The sequence below is a fragment of the Bidens hawaiensis genome, unplaced genomic scaffold, assembly GCF_021521415.1.
Source record: "Bidens hawaiensis isolate Kalapana, Puna unplaced genomic scaffold, B.hawaiensis_p1.1 tig00035965_1, whole genome shotgun sequence".
Classification (NCBI taxonomy): domain Eukaryota; kingdom Viridiplantae; phylum Streptophyta; class Magnoliopsida; order Asterales; family Asteraceae; genus Bidens; species Bidens hawaiensis.
In genome coordinates, this window is record NW_027496273.1 from 75,733 (window position 1) to 99,670 (window position 23,938).

The 23,938-nt window shown below is 35.5% G+C and overlaps 1 protein-coding gene across 1 annotated transcript; it reads right to left on the reverse strand.

The window, feature by feature from the left end:
* Window positions 1-10,758: 10,758 nt before the first annotated feature.
* On the reverse strand, window positions 10,759-14,022 carry LOC143588066 (tubby-like F-box protein 8). Its single transcript, XM_077069176.1, has 4 exons — window positions 13,647-14,022; window positions 12,880-12,967; window positions 12,620-12,755; window positions 10,759-11,630 (listed from the first exon to the last, which is right to left on the reverse strand). Exons 1-4 carry the CDS (start codon window positions 14,001-14,003, stop codon window positions 10,907-10,909), a joined length of 1,305 nt encoding a protein of 434 aa, XP_076925291.1. The 5' UTR covers window positions 14,004-14,022; the 3' UTR covers window positions 10,759-10,906.
* Between the last annotated feature and the right edge of the window lie 9,916 nt (window positions 14,023-23,938).

Sequence of the window (23,938 nt, forward strand, 5' to 3'; positions counted from 1 at the left end):
GTGTTCATGTATCACCATGACATTTCGAATTTTCAATTAAACCAAGATAATAACTGAATATCTTAATAAAGAAAACAAATTGAAACTCGACTATTCATGTATCACCATGACTTTTTGAATTTCAATTAAAACCATAATAATAAATGAATATATAAATAAAGAAAACGAATTGAAACTCGACTATTCATGTATTACATGACTTTTCAAATTTTCAATTAAAACAATAATTATAAATGAATATATAACTAAAGAAAACGAATTAAAAACTCGATTATTCATGTATCAGCATGACTTTTATGCAATTTTAAGAATAAGAGTGAAACCACTTTCTATTCACAAAAGAAAATAATCACGTTTCATAACTTAAAGTAGTAGTTCGTATGACGTTTGGTATGGTATATTTTGGCCTAATAAGTTTCAGCACCCTTTCCGTAAGCAACCAGGTCTCGCGGTTGATTGTGATTTATACGTATTGCTTATCCCTAGGTTTAATACTTCGGTGTCAAGGGTTCGAAACACAAGTGTGTCCTTCTTCCATTTACTACATACTCGTCACGTAAAACCATATTTAATGACAATGAAAAATCGAAATATCGAAACACGAAAAATTACATCAAAAATTCGTTGAAAAATATAATAGATTACAAAATTGCTTAGGCATAAGCCTTAGAGTTTTTTTGTGAATAAGTGTACATGCGACGTTATAAAATATTATAAATATACTTGAAGCATACAAACAATCTCAAAAGATGCGGGCACATAACAGATAGAGTATACATGCAATTGGGGCCCTAAAAACACACTATAACTATACTAGGTTGTTACGTCTAACCACCTGTATTATAGTCACGACTCTGATACCAATCTGTAACACCCCGGCTTTAAGCGGAATACGCACGGGTGCAACACACAGATCACTCATAAGCTCGTAATACTATTAATAGTGAATATGTTTATTTTATTTCATAATTTCGCAAGTACACAAATAGTTTGATAATGAGACAAAAAATAACATCACATCTAAATGAATCAAATATTATTTATTGAAATAATCCTAAGGTATAACTAATTCTTGTCTAGTCACTTCTTCGTATCAACCTGTAGCATGTTTAAAATAATATATTTTGTCAACAACACATGTTGGTGAGTTTTCATAAGTTTTTGCGTATATAAATATATATAAAATGTGTGATTCAACGATCGTCATGAAATAAACATTCAAACATAATGTAAATGAAATCAAATAGTGTCGTCCTCCCGTTCATTTAGCTGAAGTCGCAGAAGTCGGGAAAATGAGAACCACCTTACTTAAACAACCGAAGTCGTAACGTTAGACGGCGCAGGTACGTCCCGTCGGACCCTCCCACTATGTGTATGCGTTTGCGTAACTTCAACCATAAAAACAGTAAACACGTTGACGTATAATCATGAACAAAATGCAAGAATAATATTAACATGTACGATAAATGTGAATCATTTTGTAAATAAGCGCATAACTAACGAAATAAAAACTTGTGACATGCTACGCCCCAAAAATATTAAAAGAGTTAAAAAGGGGTTATGAAAAACTCACGTGTTAAATAAGCGAGTCGAGAGAGAAAAATGCCTTTAAGCAAGTGAACCGCCAAAGTTCAGTTCAACGAACGACCCTAGATAAATAAATAGCTAGGCTTAAAAGGAATTTGTGAAAAGAAAGTAATTTGGCGAGGACGTTCGGTTTATGACAAAACAATTTATAAAGAAAAAATATATATATATTTTGGGTTTATTAAAAAAAGTTTTTTGGTTATTTGATTTGTTAAGTTAATTTATTTTAGTATTAGAAAAATAAATGGGTCATAATAAATATTAATTAATTTAGATGAGTCCGGTTTGTTCCAACCGAACAATTTAAGTAATCGATTAGTCCTTAACCGAACAATTTAGATAGGGAAGGAATGCGAATGCTCTTACAATAGTTCTGGCTATTACTAGATTAGTCCTTAACTAATACTGTTATTACATGTTCATTCCCTACACTCAATATAAATGTAACAATATTTTTCTGATATTAGTATTAAATAGTTTTTTTTCGCATGAATTATAAGTAAAAAAGCCCAAAACTCAGTTAATCAAGCCGCGCTCCACCCTGTAATGTACCGCTTTTGAAAAGAATTAATAAAATAAATTTTGATTTTTTATAGTGTGTCGTTTATCGGTTTAGATAAATAAACTAATAGAAGGCGGGCTTGGACTTTAGAAGATGGAATAAGAGATGGAATGGGCCTTAGGTCGATGGGCTTAAGCGAGTATAAATACCCCTTAAACCCTAATCCTTTCCATTTTTATTCATCTCTACACCATAGCCTACACCTTCCAAAACACACACAAACACCATCCTAATCCCGAGCCAAGATTTGAAGGTGGAAACCCGAACCCATTGGTGCTAGAGCGTTGTGACGAACCAAAACAACATCAAGACTAGACAGTGTTCGTAAACCGACTCGTTTAAGGTACGTTTATATCGAGAACTTGTTCGTTTAGGTTCGGATTATGTAACATTCGTCATTTTCGGTTCTTTTTGTATTTGTATTTGTATCAAAACCCGACCCGATTTGTAAACCGAATTTTTCAATAATATAAAATAATGAGTTTTTATGTTTCATAATCATCTCTTACTTTTCGGATTTCGAAAACACCTTTAAATGGTCTTTAAAAAAATTTAAAACGCCTTGAAAACGATCCGAATCGACTCGCGAAGCAAACCGGACTAGACCACCCCCCTGACCACGCCTCGCCGCCCGGCCAAGGAGAGGGTCATGGTCGCGCGTGGCCTAGTCCTACCTGCACACATAATCCGGATTTTTCTTCTTGTTTGTATAATTTGACCTGTTTAAACGTTTTTAAACACATGCAAGTCTTGATATAAACCATGGAAAATAACTTTGACCACTACCCTATATATACAAGCTTATCCCTTTCATTTCCTCTTGCTCATTTCACTTCTTTTCTCTCTCAAACAAGGAACACCATTCCAAACCTTCAAGGTTCTTAATAATCAAGCAACAACCTTTCTTTAATTTTGTTTTGTTACTTACTAATTGAATCTTGTGGTACAACATATATATAATATGCATCCCTTGTTTCCTTCGGCTTTAATCTTCTCCGGCCATGGTCGGTTGAGGTGATATGCTACAAGGTAAGGCTTCATTGAGGACTCACTATAGTCCTTGATTATACTAGCTTCTAATTCATGTTTAAAGAGTTCCATGGTATTGGGTATGAAGTCACTAGCCTCGGTCTTATTTCGAGTTGAGAACCGAACCAAAACCGAACTCTTGTTTACTAGTTTTGTTTTAAATAGTTAAATAAACATGTTTATGTAAGATTTGAATATTATAACTTCTAAAATCATGTTTATAGTTCTGTGGTATTTGGGTATGTGGCAACCATCCTCGGTATCATTCCGAGTCAAAGACCAAACAAAAACTGAACTAAAACCGAGTTCACTCGCTTAAGACACACAAATGTGTTTTTGGCCACCGAATCTCATCTTTTCTTCAAGAATGCATTTTAAACTAATTTTAAGTTATTTTATCAACATATTTGGTGTATCGGAATCTAACTTGATCTTATAACAAGTTTGGACCGGTGAAACCAAATACTCGCTTAACGGACGTTAAGGTTCTTCACAATAGAACTATATGCTTGGTTAAGTCTTTTGATTTTTATCAAGTTATCTTATAACTTATCACTTTGTAAAGTTGACTTTGAGTTTAGTTAATCATCCAGACTCAAATTGACAAATCCGAACACTCGATTAAAACCTTGTTTTGGTATTTATATAACCAAGGGTCTTGCAATAGTGCATTATAACCCACATAAGTTACTTAACATAGGCTGATTAATATTTATGAATAAAATACCAAGACCCGGTTTCAGGTAAACTTACTTTTTAGAACATGTCCTTAATTTCCCAAATATTTACATTTTAAACCATAAACTTCATTTATTTACTTTACTTGTCATATTTTACTTTAAACCCTTCCAAGTCTACCTACTAACTTAAGACCCGTTCAATCTAGGTCTTACTCGTTAAACCGATCTCCGATTATTCACGAATCATCCTTTCAAGTTACTTTGTTAACGTGATTACATTTCATCTCCCGTTTTCACTTTTATATGTTGTGTAACATCCCATTTTTCTAGTTTTGGTTAATAATAAAAATACGAGTTATTATGAGTCGGGCTAGTGTTAGGTAAATAGATATGGGTTATGGACTTGGGTTATCAATAAATATATATACCTTTAATCACCCATTTAATTTCATTTCACACATATTCCATACACCATCAAAACACACACTTAAGCTCTCTCTCTAGTCTCTCTCTCTCTCTAGCCGAACATAGAAGAAGAATCGATCTCGACCTAAGGTAATGATAGTATGATGTTAAACCCGTTAGTTATGGTCACGAAACGACGAGCCGACACCGTTAAACCGTTAAAGTCATGAGATCCAGGTGGAATCGGGTATAAACCAAACCTAAGATGAGCTTAGGGGTCACCCTAGCTCAGATCTAGATCAAAAGGGACGAAAAAACGGTGAAAAACGAGTTAAAACTCGTTTTTCCGGCAAATCTGCGGTTTTCCGGCGACGGCGCGGGAAAGGCGGCGCCGGAAATGGTACGAGGTAAGAGGGGAATGTCAGAGAATGTTCTTGACATTCTCTGACCTAACCCAAATTCATTAACGGGGAGTTAACGAATTAGGGGTGATTCGCCATGTAATTCGTTACAGAAAACATAGCGAACTAGCTGCAGTTCGTGTTCAATTCGTTAAGGGGAAAAGATAACGAATCACCCTTGATTCGTTATAGCCAGTCCGTTAGAAGAGATAACGAATTAGATGGACTAATTCGTTATATGGACTGGTTCGCTATGGACTGATTCGTTAAGGAGTCAAGTTCGTTAAAGGGTTCAATTCGTTATAGGAACCAGTTCGCTAAGATAAGCCAATTCGTTATGAACTAGTAACGAATTAGTAGTTTAACAGAATGACAAAAATAGTCCCTGGACTTAGCAAAGAATGATTTAACTACAAATAAGCCCATGAGCTTTTAATTTAGTAAATTAATCAATGATTCAAATGCTAATGGAAAATGTGATAAGCCAGGGGCTCTGCCCCTTGGACCCTGCTAGGGGATGCTGCCCCTAGAACCCCGCTGCCAGGGGCGCTGCCCCCTGGACTCCCGTCCGTTGTGGGGTATAATTAGACTAGAAACGTGATATGGGTAGTGATAGTTAATTGATACGTGTAAATGTTATACAGTTAGTCGTGCACAGCTCAAGAAAGGATTAACCATAAACGGTGAACGTAATCGCATTCAGGTGAGTTTCTAGCCCCATTCCTTGTTATGTTTTCGGGGTTGTGTGCATACTCGATGTGATTAGTTAATACATTTATCCTAAGTGATAAGTGTATGCCATATATGTTTTTTGTGAAATCTATGATTGACTGTTTGTCGGTACATGAACGATCTTCGGATATTGCATGTACTGCCAGGTAAAGGTTTGATGAAAAAGTTGTTGTGCATGAAGAATGAGTGATGTATGTATGTATGAAACTTACAATTATGTTTGTATAAAAGTATGGTATGAAGGTATGGAAGAAAGGGTGACCGCCTAATAATATCCGAGGATGGAGAGTACCGAACCCTAATAATATCCGAGGATGAAGGGAGACCGGACCCTAATAATATCCGAGGATGAAGGGAGACCGGACCCTAATAATATCCGAGGATGGAGGGTATCGGACCCTAATAATATCCGAGGTATGTAGGGTGGAATGCCCTTTAAAACGTAAGGTTAGCTATAAATGTGTATGGAAGAATGAAGTACAGGTTATATATGTAATGCGTACCTTCGGGCACGTATATGTGTATGTAAAGTAAGTTATGTGATTAACTAGAACTCACTCAGCGTAGCTGGCTTTTAGTATGCACGCAGGTTAACAGATTTAGGCAGCCTGGTTTGAGGTGGACACATGGCAGGATTGAAGAGGCTGGCATCTGAAGATTGTCATGATGTTTTGAATGTTATATTTATGTTATGTTTTAAAAGACAAATTATGGATATTTGTAACGAATGGTTGATGTTTTATATTATTCCGCGAAGTTTTTAATTAACTCTGATATTTGGAACTGCGTTTATAAGTAAATCCAACGTCAAAAGTGAGGCACCGGTAACGGGGCCTTACATATTGGGGTAACATGCATACTTATTCAAAACAAGAATGATTTATTTTACTCATTTCTCAAACAACAAACTTTAGGGTGTATGATACTTAGAATACTTGCTCTATTGTGTTTTATATATCTCATATGCTTTACGTGCACGAGTGTTTATTTTTATGTTGTTGTTGAGCCTCAATAAGTACGATCATACGCTCCCCTAACTACTTAGCCTTGTGCAAGTGGAATAGGGCCTCATTATCCAAGTATATCGGTGGTTACTGATTAGAAAGGATCCTCATTTACATATGTTTTATATACCACGATTGATGCTTTTATTAATAGTCTCATATACGTTTGTGGATTTCGCTCATATTATATATACTCAAAACTATGAAATTGCTCACCAACATACGTGTTGACAAATATTATTTTATGCATTGTTACAGGTTTGATTATTACTTGAGTTGGAGTTCGAATACGTCATTCTATTTTGATACCGCTAGGTTATTAGAAAAATGAACAATATCTATTTCTTATATTTTGGTGTTTATTTGTATGAACAATATGTGTTACTTTGGTGATTGAATGAAATTAATGAGTTGATTAAATATTGTCACTTTAATGGTGTCTTGTTCTTGATCAATCCGTTGCACCCCGGCATGTTCTTCCGCCTTTGGTCGGGGTGTGACAGATTACGTCTAGAAATCATAGATCTGTTTGAGTATGGTAAAAAACGAATCCAACACAACAAATCTTACTGAAATTCGTTAACATTTAATAGGTAATCGATTGATTAATGAACCGGGTCTATAAAAGAACAAATCGCACCCTTTAAAACGTAATATTTGGATGAATGGATGGTTAGGGTTTATAGGCGCTGCTAATCCGAGTTGAATGATACCAAATTCGTGTTATTTCGTTGAGATTTGAGGTTCAATTGCAGAACCTGTTGGTGTTGACTGTTCATGTTCTTATCAATTTTGTCTTTGACCTCTGAGTCAAAGTTTGGATAAGATTAATGCAATTCGTTAAGTAAAGATAACGAATTAGTTCACCCATTCGTTATGTTAAGATAACGAATTAGTTAACTCATTCATTAAGTTAAGATAACGAATTAGCTCACCCATTCTTTATGTCAAGATAACGAATCAGTTCACTAATTCGTTATGATTACGATAACGAACTAGGCCATTCGTTACTCACCAATTCCTTATGATTACGATAACGAACCAGGTAACGAATCAAGTTGTGATAAGATAACGAATTAGATAACTAATCAGGCTTAATTCGTTATAGAGAATGAGTTAGCGAATTGGTTAATAATTTAAAATCCTAATGAAAATTGTGTTATGACAGTTAATAGAAATAAAATTTTTCCAAGCTGACCTGGCAGCTCGACTTCAGCCAGGGGCTCTGCCCCTTGGACCCTGCTAGGGGCTGCCGCCCCTAGAGCCCGCTGCCAGGGGCGCTGCCCCCCGGACCCCTATTCGTCGAGGGTTATAATTAAACTGGAAACGCGACATGGGTAGTGATAGTTAATTGATACGTGTAATTGTTATACAGTTAGTCGCGCACAACTAAAGAAAGGAATAACCGTAAACAGTGAACGTAACCGCATTCAGGTGAGTTTCTAGCCCCATTCCTTGTTATGTTTTCGGGGCTGTGTGCATACTCGATGTGATTAGTTAATACACTTACCTTAAGTGGTAAGTGTATGCCTTATATGATTTATGTATGAATGAATGCTTTTCGGTGCATGAATGATCTTCGGATATTGCATGTACTGCCAGGTAATGGTTTGATGATATGATTGTTGTATATAATGAATGAATGATGTATGTACGTAGGAATTCTATAATTATATATATAGAAATGTATGGCATGATAGTAGGTAAGAAGGGAGACCGAACCCTAATAATATCCGAGGATGGAGGGTACCAGACCCTAATAATATCCGAGAATGGAGGGTACCGGACCCTAATAATATCCGAGGAAGAAGGGAGACCAGACCCTAATAATATCCGAGGATGTAGGGCACAAACCCTAATAATATCTGAGGTATGTAGGGCGTAATGCTCTTTATAATGAAAGGTTAGTTATGAATGTATATGGAAGAATGATGGACATGTTAAGTATGTAATGCGTACCTTCGGGCACGTATATGTGTATGAAAAGTAAATTAATTGATCAACTAGAACTCACTCAGCGTAGCTGACTTTTAGTATGCACGCAGGTGAGTATGATGAGGCAGCTCGCTTGAGGGGAACACATGGCATGGAATTAAAAACACTGGCATCTCAAGGAAATGTTATGATGTTTTAAAGACTATGTTTTGTTTTTAAATGACTATGAATGTTTGTTAAGACAAGGTTTGAAAGTTATGTAATATGTTACGATTGAAGTTTTATATTTCGCGTAAAGTTTTAATTAACTATGATATTAGAATTGTGTTTATGAGTATATCCAACGTCCAGAGTGAGGTGCCGATAACGGAGCCTTACACACCCCATGTGGTATGGTGGTTTCGATGTTGGTAGTAAAGGTTGGGGTTTAGCCTAATAGGAGGCTAAAGGTGGAGGATTAAAAAATTAGTTGCTAAAAAAAATGAAAATTTAATTAAGCCAGACCATTTCTATAATCTAAAATCAAACTTTCTAATGCAAAAGCTAACTCAAACCGAAATGCACGCTCTAAAGTTAAAGATCCATCATTCTATACAATAGAGTTTGTGTTTTTGGCAAACTGCCTTAAAAATGTATTCAAAGATATATGTTCAGTTATACTTTCAAGTTTTAGGTTTCTCGGTTCAGGTTCTTACGGTTTGAGAAATATAATTCTATAATTAAAACCCGATCCTAATCTCTCTCGTGTTTTTTGGGTTTGGTTTATTCAAATTCGGGTTTTTACGGGTTGTGTAAATCGGGTATGTATTTGGCCTAGAAAACTAAATATATAAATAAATAAAATGATAAAAGTAAAAAATATAATTCAAACACTCAATCCTTATACTAGTGAAATTAAATAGTCCAATAATAATAAAAATCCAAATTAAAACAAAATTATCATTGGACACTAAACATACTTATAGTGGAAGTGATTTGCAATGAGCAGAATCAATATGCAAAATCCAAATTCAAGAAAACCTGATGAACCGATTAAATGATGGAATGTCTGATTAACGATCAAATGATCAAATAAATAGCCATACCATAATACTTGACTTCGAGAAAGTGGTGGAATTAAGGGGGAGGGGAACGGTAATCGTTAGGGTTAACTAGAATTGATCATGTAATACAAGAATCGACTATGGGGCATTTCTTTTGTAAGACCGACTATCGAGCATCTAATACTATTAATTAGCGCATACTTGGTTAAATAGGTTGTTCAGGTTTACCCAAACCCCTAAAAAATAATCAATACTCGACTCAAAATATTACGGGTCGGGTTCAGTTTCACAAGTATTAGTACTTTCGGGTTCGAGTTAACGCTATCTCGAATTGGATTTTGGGTTGCGGTTAAGACAGGCATGCCATGGTTTGGTCAACATGATATGAAACACCACCGGACGTGATTTCTTGCAAACAAATTTGGTCCTATCATTTAGTTCATTGTACATCTATATTTTTCAATATTATTAAATGTACATTAATAAATGCTCTTTGATAATGACATACTATGCGTCTCTCTATTCCCACAACAACATAAATAATTGCAAGTTGAATTCTTGAACATGACATTTATTACTTTTCTACATATATGCAACCACTTTTTTCATCTTTTTGCCAAATATAACGTGAATCACGATACACTTAATACACCGTGCGACACTTTAAAAACGTTAAATCATCCTGACAAGAAGTTTGGTTTAAAACCCGGTTCAAATAAGATGAACACTCTATGCCAATGTCAACGACACAACAGGCAAATACACGCTCTACCTAAAGAGCCAATAGCCCGTGAAACAAGGCCCCATCATGGGCCCATTGTGACTAATGCGAGAGAAACACCTTCCCTCTCTTTTCTTGTGTGCGTCCCCGTGCCACCAACCTTCGGTCAAGTCGGGTATAGAAATAATAAAGATTAGTGTCCCATTCATAGATTAAGTGAACTTTGTTAGCCAAACACTATTATTCATAGGGTCAGAAAGTGATGAACCCTATGTCCCCCACATTTTGGAATATTATTAACATGTTGCTCATTATCATATTGATAATGGTTGTATCTATATTCTATAGGGCTAACCCACCTTCTATGGTCCTCCCAAATCCCACCATAACCTTTCAAAATAGGTAAATTGGGTGGGTTAGATAGCGGGTTAAAACATATAACCTTATCGGTACTAACTCGAGTTTATGTGCTTAAAACGACTAAATTTGGTCAAGCATGTTAAAAATCGACCAGGGTATCATGCCAATCCAAACCGTCAATTTAACCTGTTTTTATGCATTCTGACTCGACCCATTATCATACGTTACCCAAGTTGACCAACCCTTGCATATATGTATCAAGTCAAACATGTTTCCACCACTTGGATATGCAATTATGCACCATAATAACCTAAAAGTTACTGACTTTAAATACACCAAAACATAGAAATGAGAATAACACGAACTGTTATAAATGGAGTTTTTAATTTTAACAAGGTACACACAAAATAGACATCCAAACAAAATGAACCCTAATGTTAAATTTTTCTATTCACAGGCTAATTTGGTGTCAAAGCTGCTCAAACAGATTGCAAAAGCTTGAAACGCAGATAACGGGTACCGATAATCCATGGTAAACATATCTTTCCCGACTTTCCCAAACTGCAGTATCACTTTATCATGGTCCGGTGGCGGCGGTTGTGGTGGCTGGGATGTTCCCACTGCCGGCGGGGCGGCGATCAATTGAAAGTTCTTAACTGAAGCAATTGTTACACGTCCTCTGAAGTTCAAACACCAACATTGCAGCTGTTCGTGCCACCTAGGTGACTTGTTTTTCAACACCAAGGGCTGTTTGGACTTTTCACTATCAGGGACGTCGGCAGACGTGGCTGCTCCCATGATTTCAGAAAACCTCGAGCTGCTGAACTCGGTTGACCGGTCAAGGGACTTTGAGAATGACATGCTGCGGAAAGAATCCTCTAGTGAGCGAGGCAGGAGGAGTTGCTCTGGCTGACCTGGCACGGTGCCACCTGGCTCAAGGGAGGAGGCGGGAATTGTGTGCATGACACAGTGCATCCTGCGTGGGCCCCGTGTGCCAAGAACATTAAGCTCGTAGGTGATGTGGGCAATGTCGTAGCTGCCACTTGGCACTTTTGGAGATACTTTTTTGGAATAGAATCTTTTTGATCTTCCAGGTGGCGGCGGGATATTGGCGCCCGAATGTGGAGGCTGTGTGTCATATATTATGAACTTAGTTCCAAGAAAATTAGACCTGTAAAAAAGAACACACGAAAGATCAATAAAAATTGAATCTTTATTTGCTTCTAGAGGTGAAAAATTCCACCCGTTTACTTATGAATGGGTTGATATTGGCTGCTAAATGGATCGTGTACGTGTGTTGGCGGGTCGAACCTTACACGAACCCGAAAATCATGCATACGCATGAACTGAAGATGACACGCATATTCACGGGTTGACATAAACACGACCATTTAGCCCGAAAAGAAAAAAAAAAACAATTAAACTTTCTTGCATATTAATACTCCAAAGTTCTAAATTATACATTGTTTTTACTTTTTAGGCACTTATGTTTAAACTATGCCAATTTGTTTTTTAAATTCTAACTTTTGGCATAAAAATTGCGCCGATAGTTTAAAGTGATTATACAAAGCACATTTTAAAAAACCAAAGAAATAAACAAATGGTTAAACAGATCAATCCACGAGCCCATCAGATTGACACGACATGAACACAGTCCGCTTAGCTAAATTCGCGGGGTTGACCTAAAACTGGCCCAAACCTGTTTAGATTAAACTTAAACCCAATAATTTCGTGTTTTAATGCGCAAAAGGCTCAAATAAAAAATTATTAACAAAAGATTTTGTTTAGTGCATAAAGGTACACAATCTCCTGAATCATTTAATTAAAATATTTAGGCCATTAATGTAATTGAATTATTTTTTTAATCCTACTTGGCGCATTAGTTATTAGGTTTTACCAACAATATGCCTCTAAGACTAAAGTCAACAACTAACTTCTTTTAAATAAACGTAAACTAAATAATATCATCAACCACTCAAAGGTGGCTTTGAAGCCATCAACCCCCTAAAGGTGGTTAGGTTTAAACTTTAAAATATTAATCATCATTCATTAATCTTTTAAAATCAGTTTTTAACCACCATCTCTATCCTAAACATTTCACTTAATTATTTATATTTAATAAATGATAACTTACGAACAAGAATTTCAAAATTAATATACCTGAGCTTCCCGATGTATGTGTTGCTTGACCTAGAAATGTTTTCAGAATCCATGGAGATCACATATTCGGTGCAAGTGGTTCTTCGTGTTCTCTTTGCAGACAACAAAAACTTCCCATTTTCAACTAGCAAAGCAGCTGCAAAACAGATTAAATTTTTATAATAGGATCGATAATTTAGCACATCAAGTTTATCTTCAACTAGTTTTTTTTTTAATTCTGACTATTGAAAAACATAATCACACACATATGCCACATATACCTGGACTAAGACACAGAAACAGATGATATGTCAAGTTTGATTTATCCCTCTTGATGAAACATTGAATAGTAACATCACGTGGCCCTGGCTGAAAAAAGAATAACACTAAAAAGATCAGTAATCATAGTACAATTCCATGCATATTGCGATGTTAGAAAATTCACGTGTCAATTTTGTCCCGTTTACTCATGAATTTGTTGATTGGGGTTATGTTTGCCCTTTTAACAGGTCAAACACATAAGATAGAACAAAACAAAACCCGAATAGAAAGAGGTCGCACCAGTCAAAAGTCGCTTTAATGTGTATACATTGTTATGCATAAAAGCTCCTAAATCATTTTATATATAACAAAATCATATGTTACTGAAAAATATGAACTTTTCAATCATATTAGCACAGCAAATATTTACAAATTTTATTTACTTTTTAGACAAAAAGTTATTGGATTAACCCAACGAGGCCCATTTTGACCATTACCCGTCACCCAATCCATCTGTTAGCCCATTTTGACACTTCAAGAAAGAGGTCAAAATCGCTTAACACATTGTTATGCATAAAACCTCCTAAGTCATTCTATGTAATAAAATCACAGTATTACTGAAAAACCACAAACTTTGTAATCATATTTAACACAACAATTATTTACAAACTTTTTTTTAACATTTTATACAAAAAGGGTTTTGGATCAACCCAACCTTGCCCATTTTGACCTGTTAACCAACCAATCTGACCCGCCCATTTAAACACCTCAAGAATAATGAAAGTACCTGCTTCAAAGAAACTGGGAAAGTAAGCTTCCCACAAGCTTCTGGAGTTCCAACAATTTCCTTGCACATACTTCTCCAAGACCTACAAACCGCAGCACACGCAACTACATGTTTTCTTGCGGGCCACGTGCTTTCACTCTCTTCCAACCTCTTAATCACATCAAAAAGAAGCTCGGGTGGAAGATTAGCCCACCTACTGTTCTGGACAATAAGTGACGGATGAGTATCATGTAAATCATTGATTGAACCCTGTGATTTCCCTCTACTATGAAGACTTGATAGCCGCACGTCAAAACTTCGCCTCGATAAACTCCCAAACCCGTCTCGGACATCACGGACTATGCTTCGAAATGACATTTTATTCACAAGAATTTCAGTGGCTGCAAAACAATCAAAGAAAAAAGTGGTAAATCAGGAAAACTTAGAAGTTGACAAAGCACATGAAAGCATTGTATATCTGCCTTTTAAGATTTAATCTAAAGTTAGAATCTTGTAACAAACCAAACATGTCTCTTCAGTTTTTATAGGAAAAAAAAGGGGGTGGGGGGTCAAGGAAGTCAACTCTATTCTTTATTTGTCAAGTTTTTTGCTAAATGGGAATAAATACATAGGAAAATCTACTATTATCAATAGGGTATATAACTTAAACCATGTGTATGAACAGCAAAATTGAAAAACTGTGAGCAAGAAACAAAATATTCAATAATGTGTGTCCCACAAAAGTTTGCCCATACAGAGTTTTTAGGGCAATGAAAAAAGTCAAAATACTTTCCTATCATCAATCTGCAAGAACCAATTTCATTTTCAACTATGATGTAATCACAGTTTTTTTGGGCAAAAACAAGCATCAATCATCTAATCAAGTAGGTAGGCTCTAAACATACACAGTATACACCTAACTAAGTCAATATTTACCAGATTGATACCTTGTGCTTCAAACTAGTTATATATATCAAAGCATACAAATTGAATCAGAAAAATTGGGGAAAAGAAAACCAAGCTGTTAAAACACCAACCCCATGAATTAAAAGCCCCCAAACTTTGACTTTAAGCATCACTAACTCCATAAAAATGCAAACTTTATTAAAAACTTAGGGTTTTTGTAACCAATTAGATCCAAACAAAAAAAAAACCCTAATCCAAAATAGCGCACAGAAATCAGTGCAAACAATGCAATATTAGAGATCTAGAAATAAACCTTTAGAAGTGAGGATCAACAGCTACAGAAAGTATGCTTATATGTGAAGGATCAGATGAAGGTTTGATTGAGGACTTTGGTCGAACAGTCGGTAGGCATGATATGATGAAGATCAAAAGAGTAAAAAGGAAAGTTGGGTCAGACCCAGAAGAAGTAGAAGAAGATATACATTTGATTTCTCTCTCTAAAACTAAAACTAAAACTAAAACTAAAACTAAAACCCAAACCCACACATTCTCTCTCTTTCTCTTTCTATTATCATTTGGACTCGAATAAATGTATACATTAAATCTAGCTCAACTAACCAGGAGAGCAAGATGAAAAAAGTCTACCAATATTGTATTGTATTGTAGCATTATTTTAGTTTCAAATTTAATAATTGACGTGTGAGGAAGATGTGAATATGCATTTAATGACTTGATTAAAAGAATCAAAATATGATGGCGTCCTTTAATGATCATCATTGTGTGTGATTGAGCCCATTTGGATAGTCATATTTTAGGAGGTTATAACTTATCAAACTGAAAACTAGTTGCGTGAGTTATAATCAATTTAATTGAGCTCGTTTGAATAGTCTTCTTTTCTTAAACCATTTGAATAGGCTATCTAGACAGATGCATGAATAATATTTCAAAAATGTTTTATCTTTTCTTTCTAGTCAAAATATTTTTAAATGATTAGGTAACCAGTTCAGACTTCATAGTTTTTATTTTTTACATATTTGTTAATGGTGTAAATCTAGGTCAAAAGATAAGGTAGTCTCATGATTTGTTTTAGATTAATTATGAATTTTTGTTTATGGCAACTACTTTTTGAAACGAGTTTAACTCGATTTATAAGTATAATGATAGGACAAAAGAATAAAAAACCGACTTAATTGGGTTTTTTTGGGAAAATGTGATCGCTCTTAAAGCATCAGGTGCCTTGGGGATATGGTTTTTAAAGGCTATGAAGCTTAGGCTTATCTCAAAATGGTGGTGGCAATTACGATATGAAGATAGCAGCCTTTGGGGTATGTACAACAACAGCAGCAGCAACAACAACAACAACCATACTCAACAAATCCCACAAATAGTCAAAACTATTAGTAGGATTTAGTGGGATGTCGGTAAACCTTACCTAGCTATATCCCTAAAACTAAAAAACAGCATCATAGTAAAATAAATAAAATATATAATACTATATTAGAATTGTATGGTATTTAGTTATAACAAAAGAATTTAAATAAAAAACAAAGAATAATAATAATAATAATAATAATAATAACAATAAAAATTAATAATATTAATAATAAAAAGTAAAGAATACCACGTAGGTAAAGTTATGATCACTAGACATGTTTCTAACTAAAATTATATATTCCTATTAAAAGTCGTTAACCTTAATTTTAATTCTAATACGATAAAAGTAATTCATAGAACTCCTAGATCTTGTAGGCCAGTTCATAGAATAGGGGGGGGGGGGGGGGTGCTACGTGGCACTTGGAGTTAGAAAATTAATTTTTTTTTCCGAATTCAACTTGGTGTTACAAAACTGTATTAAAAGTGTAGTTGGTATAGACAAAAGATTTGGTTTTGGGTGGATGCTTGGATCAATTCAATTACCTCGAAAACAAAGTTCTTATCTTTGTTTGTATTTCTAAGGATATAGATTGTTTGATGACTGATTGTTTAAGGTCGATTGTAGGTATTGTTATTTGGGATTGGATACGATCAAGATTATCACAAACATCAATTGTATTTGCACATGTTATTAGGCCAAATAAACATAGTTGATGTGAAATATAAATGGGTATGGACAATGGCCCAAGATGGGATGTTTTTTGGTTGTCACGGTCCGGGGTATGTTGGATAGACTATTGGGTGAAGACAACGAATGTCAATACAAATAGTATAATTTAATTCCGAAGAAGGTAAATGTCTTATGTTGGAAAGCTCATTTAGAAAGAGTCTCAACTTATACAACATTATCAAGAAGAACTGTTTATGTAAACACAATTCTATGCCCCCTTTGTTTGGAGTTTCCCGAGCCAAACACCCCCCCCCCCCCTACCCAAATAGAAGTGTTGTGCAAAAGAGATAGATCCTTTTACATATTACAATATGTAATGTGTCGAAAGCAAGGAATAATAAAGACGTTCAATAACACAAGTATTGCCCATTTATAATACTAGTTTCTTTTTACTTTTCAATATAATTTCACCATTAAAAAAAAGTTAAGAAACCTTAATGTTTAAAATATCATGGAAATAAATGAGTATGCATTTATTGGTTTTAGGTTGAAATTGATTTGGGTACATTAAATATAGAAGGGGTGCAATAAATATCGATTGGATTAGATATGATTCAAACTGTAGCATGGGATGTGTTTTTTTATATGGAGATGAACGAACATGTTAAGTTTGACGAGGTACATAGTTAACATTAGTACTTTTCAAGGGTTTCTTTTTTGTATTTCAAAAATATTCATGAATGAAATTAATTCTTCGAACAAATTGGAATTCAAGTAAGAAATTTATCAATTAAATTTTGTGTTAGAGTTAGTTTGTAAACGTTAAAAGATACTGAAATGCAATAACGTGGAAATCAATAAATCATCTAGTTCATCAATGATCTCGATTTTTTTATCAATGTTTGTTAGTAATTCATTTGGGTCCATCTTCAGATTTTTATATGTGATATTGATGTGCTAAAAGAAAAGACACGCATAAAACGTATAGGTTCATCTATTGGATTTTAAACATTCCTTTGATGTGTGAATTGATAGTTATATTATTAGCAAAAGGTATTTAAATAAAAGTTATTTATTAAGCACCCAAGCACATTTTTGATTGGAAATTTTCAATTAAAATCGTGTTGAATTCCATCAAACAGGCCGAACCTTAATATAAACTAGTATTTTGAACCCCTCGCGTTGCGGGGTGGAGGGTCGGCCGATTTGGATGTTTAGTGTTTCTAACAAAGCAAAACAAATTCCCGTGTAAAATGTTAACGTCGTTGAAAATCTATAGTTTGAAACACTACAAAAGGGTGAATTGAAAAAAAAAAAACTAATCGACTTGAAGTCATAGACTCAGTTTGATTATTTGTTTATACCTCATTTTTTTATACTAATGCTTTAAAAAGCTAGCCAACATAAAGAAGAATCGTGTCTCTACCTAGATCGTGCCATAAGATTGTGGTATGTACATTGTAACATCAAAATTACCCAAACAAAGTTTATAATGGCAAACCTCAATCACATAAATCAGATTCAACAATAGTTCTATTAAGGTTAATCTCCTTTGTAAAGGTTAATAATTGAATTGAATATTTGTGCAATCGATCACCCTTTAAATTATGAATGTGAACATCATGACCTAACTTCAAATTGAAATTGAAAAACGATTCCGATTGAAAATCGCTTAAAATGTGACCTAAATTACTCAAGGCTTAGATCCCCGCTCTGGCTGCAACATTGGTTGCCTCACAAATAGCGGAGCATCATCATAGTATATACTGAAAATTTAAGCGATAAATGAAAAGTAAATGGTTATCAACTGCATCATGTAAAAAAAGTACATATAAGCCATGAACACCACGTGCAAAAAACTTATAGGCAGAATCACCAAACTCAACTTTCAACTTAAACTTTCAAATTGTTGGTTTGCAAAAGTTTCAAATACTTGAACTCAGAAGTCGATGCATTTTAACAAAAAACCAACAATAATGAACAAAGTCATCATACCAAAAAGCTTATAGGCAGAAACACCAAATTCAACTATTGATATGGAAACTAACAACAGTAACCGCGAAACCACCGTCGCCTAGGGTTCTGATATTGAACCCGGCGACAGCAAAATCGGTATCAACACAAATGAGAAGCATAAAAACCCGTCAGACCACTATCAACACGACACCACCATCACCTAGCTAGGGTTCCGATATGAAACGCGAAGAATAACATAAAAAGACGTGGTAGCCGACGTCAGTAGAAATCTAGGTCGTAACCGTCAACATTGTAGCTTTGTCGCCACAACCATCCTCGAACCCGACAACGTTAGACGAACTACAATCCAAGTAGAGAAAGATATAAGAGAGGCATGGCGCCACCTCCCAAGTAAAGAGAGAGAACAAAGACGTCGTCGATGTCGCCATAGATGACCAATAATGGTCATTCATTGGCCAAAGACGATAAACACTACTAAGAACCTCCTGCAACAACAGGAATAACACTTCCTCTCACTGCTTTTCGCTCTATAATCAACCTCTATGTGCTATAACACTTTGATACACCGAAGGTTTACAGAGACGAAGAAGGCAATAGCAGTGGCGGGATCTGGAAGAACATCGATATAACAAAGAAAGAGAAAGAGTGAAACCAATATGTGTTTTATGAGTTATGGAGGTGAAATTGTGGGCAAATGAAATGGTGGGCTAAATGGAACACGTAGCAAAAGACGATGGCAATTTAGCAGATACATGATGAACACATTGCAAGACATGGAGCATCAAGAACTTTACAATTTACAATGCACAATGTACAAAACTTGAATGAAATACTCTTCCAAAATTGTTATATTGTAAATTTAAAACTATTATGGTAATTTGATAAGTAATATATTTCATGATATTTATATCTATACTCTATATAATTGTCTACCAAAAAATCTTACGTGTCATTATCTTTTGTTCTCCATATCTTATCGTGCCACCAAATTGTTTCAATTCTACATGGTGAGCTCTCATTCATTTGACCCGTTTAAGTTAAAAAGAATAAGTGAGTCATGGGTCTAACCAAACCTGGGTAGTCATTAAACAAGTTATAATATCTCATTTATTTGTGAAACCCTTTCAACATTGCTGGGATGAGAAAAAGGCTTAAGGAAGATTGGAATCTTCTCACCCTCCTTGATAATGGCTAAGTATGGATATCGGGCACACTTAGGCCTCCGAGCAAGCTTTTACTTAAGCCTAGCAAGGTATTTTGCTTTCCAGGCAAGGTTATCTTCTTGAAGTCTTCTTAAGTGTCAATCCGAGCAGGGTTCACTTTCTCTAGCAACGTTGTTCTTCAAGCCAAGCAAGGTTTGCTTCCCAGCAAGCTCTTGGCTAAACCAAGCTAATGAAACCAAGTATTTTGGAAGATCTAGCAGGTTATTCATTAATAAACAATGGTCTAAGCATGCTTGAAGAAAGTAGATAAGGAATTATCTTAAGAACTTTTTCGAGCAAGGTTCAACTCTGAGCAAGCTACAATGCTACCAGCACAAGTCTACAGTGCTACCAGCACACTTGTGTTTGCTCAATAAGTTATTCATTAACAAGAGTTGAAGGGATCTTTGAAGGACAAGTTTGCTTGTAGAAACCATATCGGGCAAAGTTTGCTATGGTCAAGAAGATTGAAGTCTGCTAGGCGAATATTTTCTTAGGAAAATATTCTAAGTAAAGTCTTCCTGGAGAACTGTTCCCCGGCACACTTTGGTTACCAGGTCTGCTCGAAGAAGACAAAAGCTGCAAAGCTTACCCGAAGACCTGTTTTACACTTAAAATCTTTTGTATTATGTTTATCTGATTATGTATCATTAATTAGGGTTTCTAGAAGGAATGACAGCTGTCAGGTAGGCCTATAACTATAAATAGAATAATTAGGGCACGCCTAAAAAGAGACGAGAGATATGATTAAGACAACCGGTATTATTCATGACTTTGATTGTGACGGCTGTTCTTTATTACGTCCTGACAAAAAACATTCCCTTTCTGTTAACCCTGATTGATTCTCATTTGTATTCATCTTTCTATAAATGGAAATCTTTTGAGTGACAGTCTGTGTTTGTTTACTTTAGTATTTTCAAGCAACATATATTTTGTTAGTGATTCCGCCGTTAATATGATATTTGTTCTTACCCTAAATAGTAAGTTGTTAACCCTCTTGTCAACACCTAACGGTGTGGGTTGCGACAGCGATATAGTGATCGTTATACGCGACCGACAAGTGGTATCAGAACTCTGTCCTGCTATTCGGGTGAAGAATCGTTGCTTGTTGATAAAGATTTGCAGATGAAGAATGACGTCAGCTGAAGCACTGTTTCATTGATCTATGACGTCAGCAGCTCTGTTTCTTCATTTTTCTTCCAGATCTACAACATTTGGTGTCTTATTTCTCTTGTCTAAATTAAAGTTTGCATTTTTATTTTTAGATCTTGCTCTTGTTTGACCAGATACATCAGATCTGAGGATTTCATCCATAGATCTGATTATTTTTCAAATGAGTTTTTAAAAGTTTGTTTAAGTTTTTCAACTATTGTTCTCAGTTTTTCAAAATTCTTCTAAAAATCCAAAAAGATGTCTGGTTACGAAGAGCAATAAGTCTCTACTAACAAGATTCCAAGCTTTTATGGACAGGAAAATTTCATCAAGTGGAAGGTGCTATTCGAAGCTGCTGTATGCTATAATGATGTTGAAATGTAGGGCACGGGTAGACACGAACACGATAAGACACGAACACGAAATGTGTATACCCGTACACGACACGAAAACTTATCGTGTACCTGTAACCCAAACACGAACACAAACCTGTTACTACCTGGTATACACGATAATACACGATAGTACACGATAATAGCTGTTTAGAAACACATATTTAACACCTTTATGCTGGAATGATAGCCGAAGATGACCGAAGAGGGATGATGGATGGAACTAACGGCGGAGAGAGAGAGAGAGAGAGAGAGAGAGAGAGAGATGGCCGGTGACGGGTGATGGCCGGAGAGAGATATCGTCGGCTATAGGAGGAAGGCCGGCGACAGGAGGATGGATGATGACTTAATGAGAGGCGACGACGGGATGGTTGTAAGAATGATTAGAGTTAGGGATAATGGGATATAATATAATTATATAGATTATATATATATATATATATATATATATATATATATATTTTAATTTTAAAAATAACCAGGTACCTAACAGGTAAATAGGTATTATACCTGTTTAGACACGAATATTAACAGGTAATTTCGTGTCTACCTGTTTAGTACACGAAACCCGTTAAGGCTTTACCTGTTACCTGTTAAATTCGTGTAGGTATGTGTCGTGTATTCGTGTCTCGTGTATAAATTTGCCAGCCCTATTGAAATGTGGACTTCTATAAAAAACGGACCTTATACGCCTGATGGAACTAACAACAATCTAACTGTTGAAGCACGAATGAAGAAGGTCGATGATAGAGCACTGGCCATGTTAAAACTGGGTTTATCTTGGGAGATCCTCACAAAAGTTGCTCACCATCAAACTGCAAAGGCCATGTATGATGCCTTACTGGAGATGTTTGAAGGCAACTCAGAACTGAAGAATATCAAGAAGGAGAGACTGAAGCAGCAACTTGACAGGTTCAAATACAAGGATGGTGAGAGACTCAAATATGTGCTGGAGAGGTTCTTAGCAATTGTGAATGAGATAAGAACAACTGATTATGTTGTGTCTGACTCTGACTTGAATACAAAGTTGTTGTCATCATTGTCAAAGGAATGGTACACTGCAAGGAAGTTTATCAGGTAGAAACCAAATTATGACACATTGAAACTTGATGATGTGATTTGCTTTTTACAAGCTACAGAGATTGAGATGATAGAGAATGAAATGATTAGGGAAGACAAGCCCTGCTTCCAAGTATCAAATGCTCTTATTGCTCCAATGGGTAATTTGTCTACCAAGAACCAACAATAAATCCCAATTATCGAAGAACCAAGTAAGCATGGTGGTGAAACACCAAGAGGATTTGTTGCTGTTAGCTCAAGTAATCAAGGAAGTCAGTCAAGGTTTAGTGTTCAGCTTCTTGATGATAACTTTGCCTCAATGGCAAGTGGACATGCACCTTTTGTTGGTGGAAGTGGAAGTCAAGAAAATGAGTACTAAGCCTTGTTTTCAATGTTCACAGACTCATATAATGCTTTTGTAGCCAAGAACATGATCCATACCAGTGTTGTTTAAGATGATCTTGAGCAAATTGATGCTGATGATCTGGAGGACATGGACTTGAAGTGGCAGGCATCAATTTTGGCTTTAAGAAGCAAGAGGCTGTACAACAGGACTGGTAGATCTCTTGTATCAGGTCCAAATGAAAGAATTGGGTTTGACAAGTGAAAAGCCATATGCTATAACTGTCAACAACCTAGACATTTTACAAGAGAGTGCAACCTGCCTAGACAGTTCAACAAAAATCAAAGTCAGCAGTATCAGCCCCGAAATCATAATCGATTTAAGAACCAATACCAGCAAGGCCAGTCAAGAACCTACAACAACAACTTCAACAATAACCCCAACCTCAACTACAATTACCAACAATCACAACAGAACAATCAACAAGTTGTCCCTCAAAACCAGAACTACCAGAAAAATAACAATCAAAACCCTCCACATACTGCCAACAACACCAACAGAAACAACAACAATCAGCTTAGAAATTAAGGAAATGTTGCATTGGCTGCTAACCAACAAGATGGTGATTTTGACTGGAGTAATCATGCTGATGACATAAGCAAAGCAAATGTGGCATTGGTGGCTCAAACAGAGAATGAAGCTTCTTCCTCTTCTTCAACACAGGTACATTGAAACTCAACACTTGAATTACTTGAAACCATTGAATCTCTTAAGTTGAAGATAGGAAAACTTGAAAGTGATTGCTTTAGAAAGAAAATCATGATTAATGTATATGAATCAAGTGATCTGGGATATGAAGATAGAATCAAGAGCCTTGAGCAAGACTGTATAAATAGCTACAAGATACAGTCAAGATATGTGACAGAAATTGAAGGATTGAAAAGGGTGGTTGTTGAGGAGAAGGTGAAGAATACCACACTCCAAGTGGAGAATGATTTCTTGAAAAATCTTGTCTCAACTGGAAATTTTTGTTGAATTCTGAACAAGATAAAAGAAGAAGATAAGTATAAGGTTGTTCCTCCACCATTCAATGACAACTACTCTTTGAAAGTTGATACAGAGAAGAGGGAGGCATACCTTAATCAGTTCATAGATGTTTTTCAAGACAAAGAGGAATTTATTGACAACTACAAGATGGTTGAAGTAAGTGAAGATGGAGAGTTTTATTGAAAGAAGAT

Bases quoted from the DNA above. Each gene is read 5' to 3' on its own strand.
- LOC143588066 (XM_077069176.1), bottom strand. From the start codon at position 14,003: ATGTCATTTCGAAGCATAGTCCGTGATGTCCGAGACGGGTTTGGGAGT. The intron at 12,968-13,646 runs GTACTTTCATTA...TTCTTTTTTCAG, and splicing joins TCCCAGTTTCTTTGAAGCAG to CCAGGGCCACGTGATGTTAC. The intron at 11,631-12,619 runs GTATATTAATTT...TCTTTTTTACAG, and splicing joins ACATACATCGGGAAGCTCAG to GTCTAATTTTCTTGGAACTA.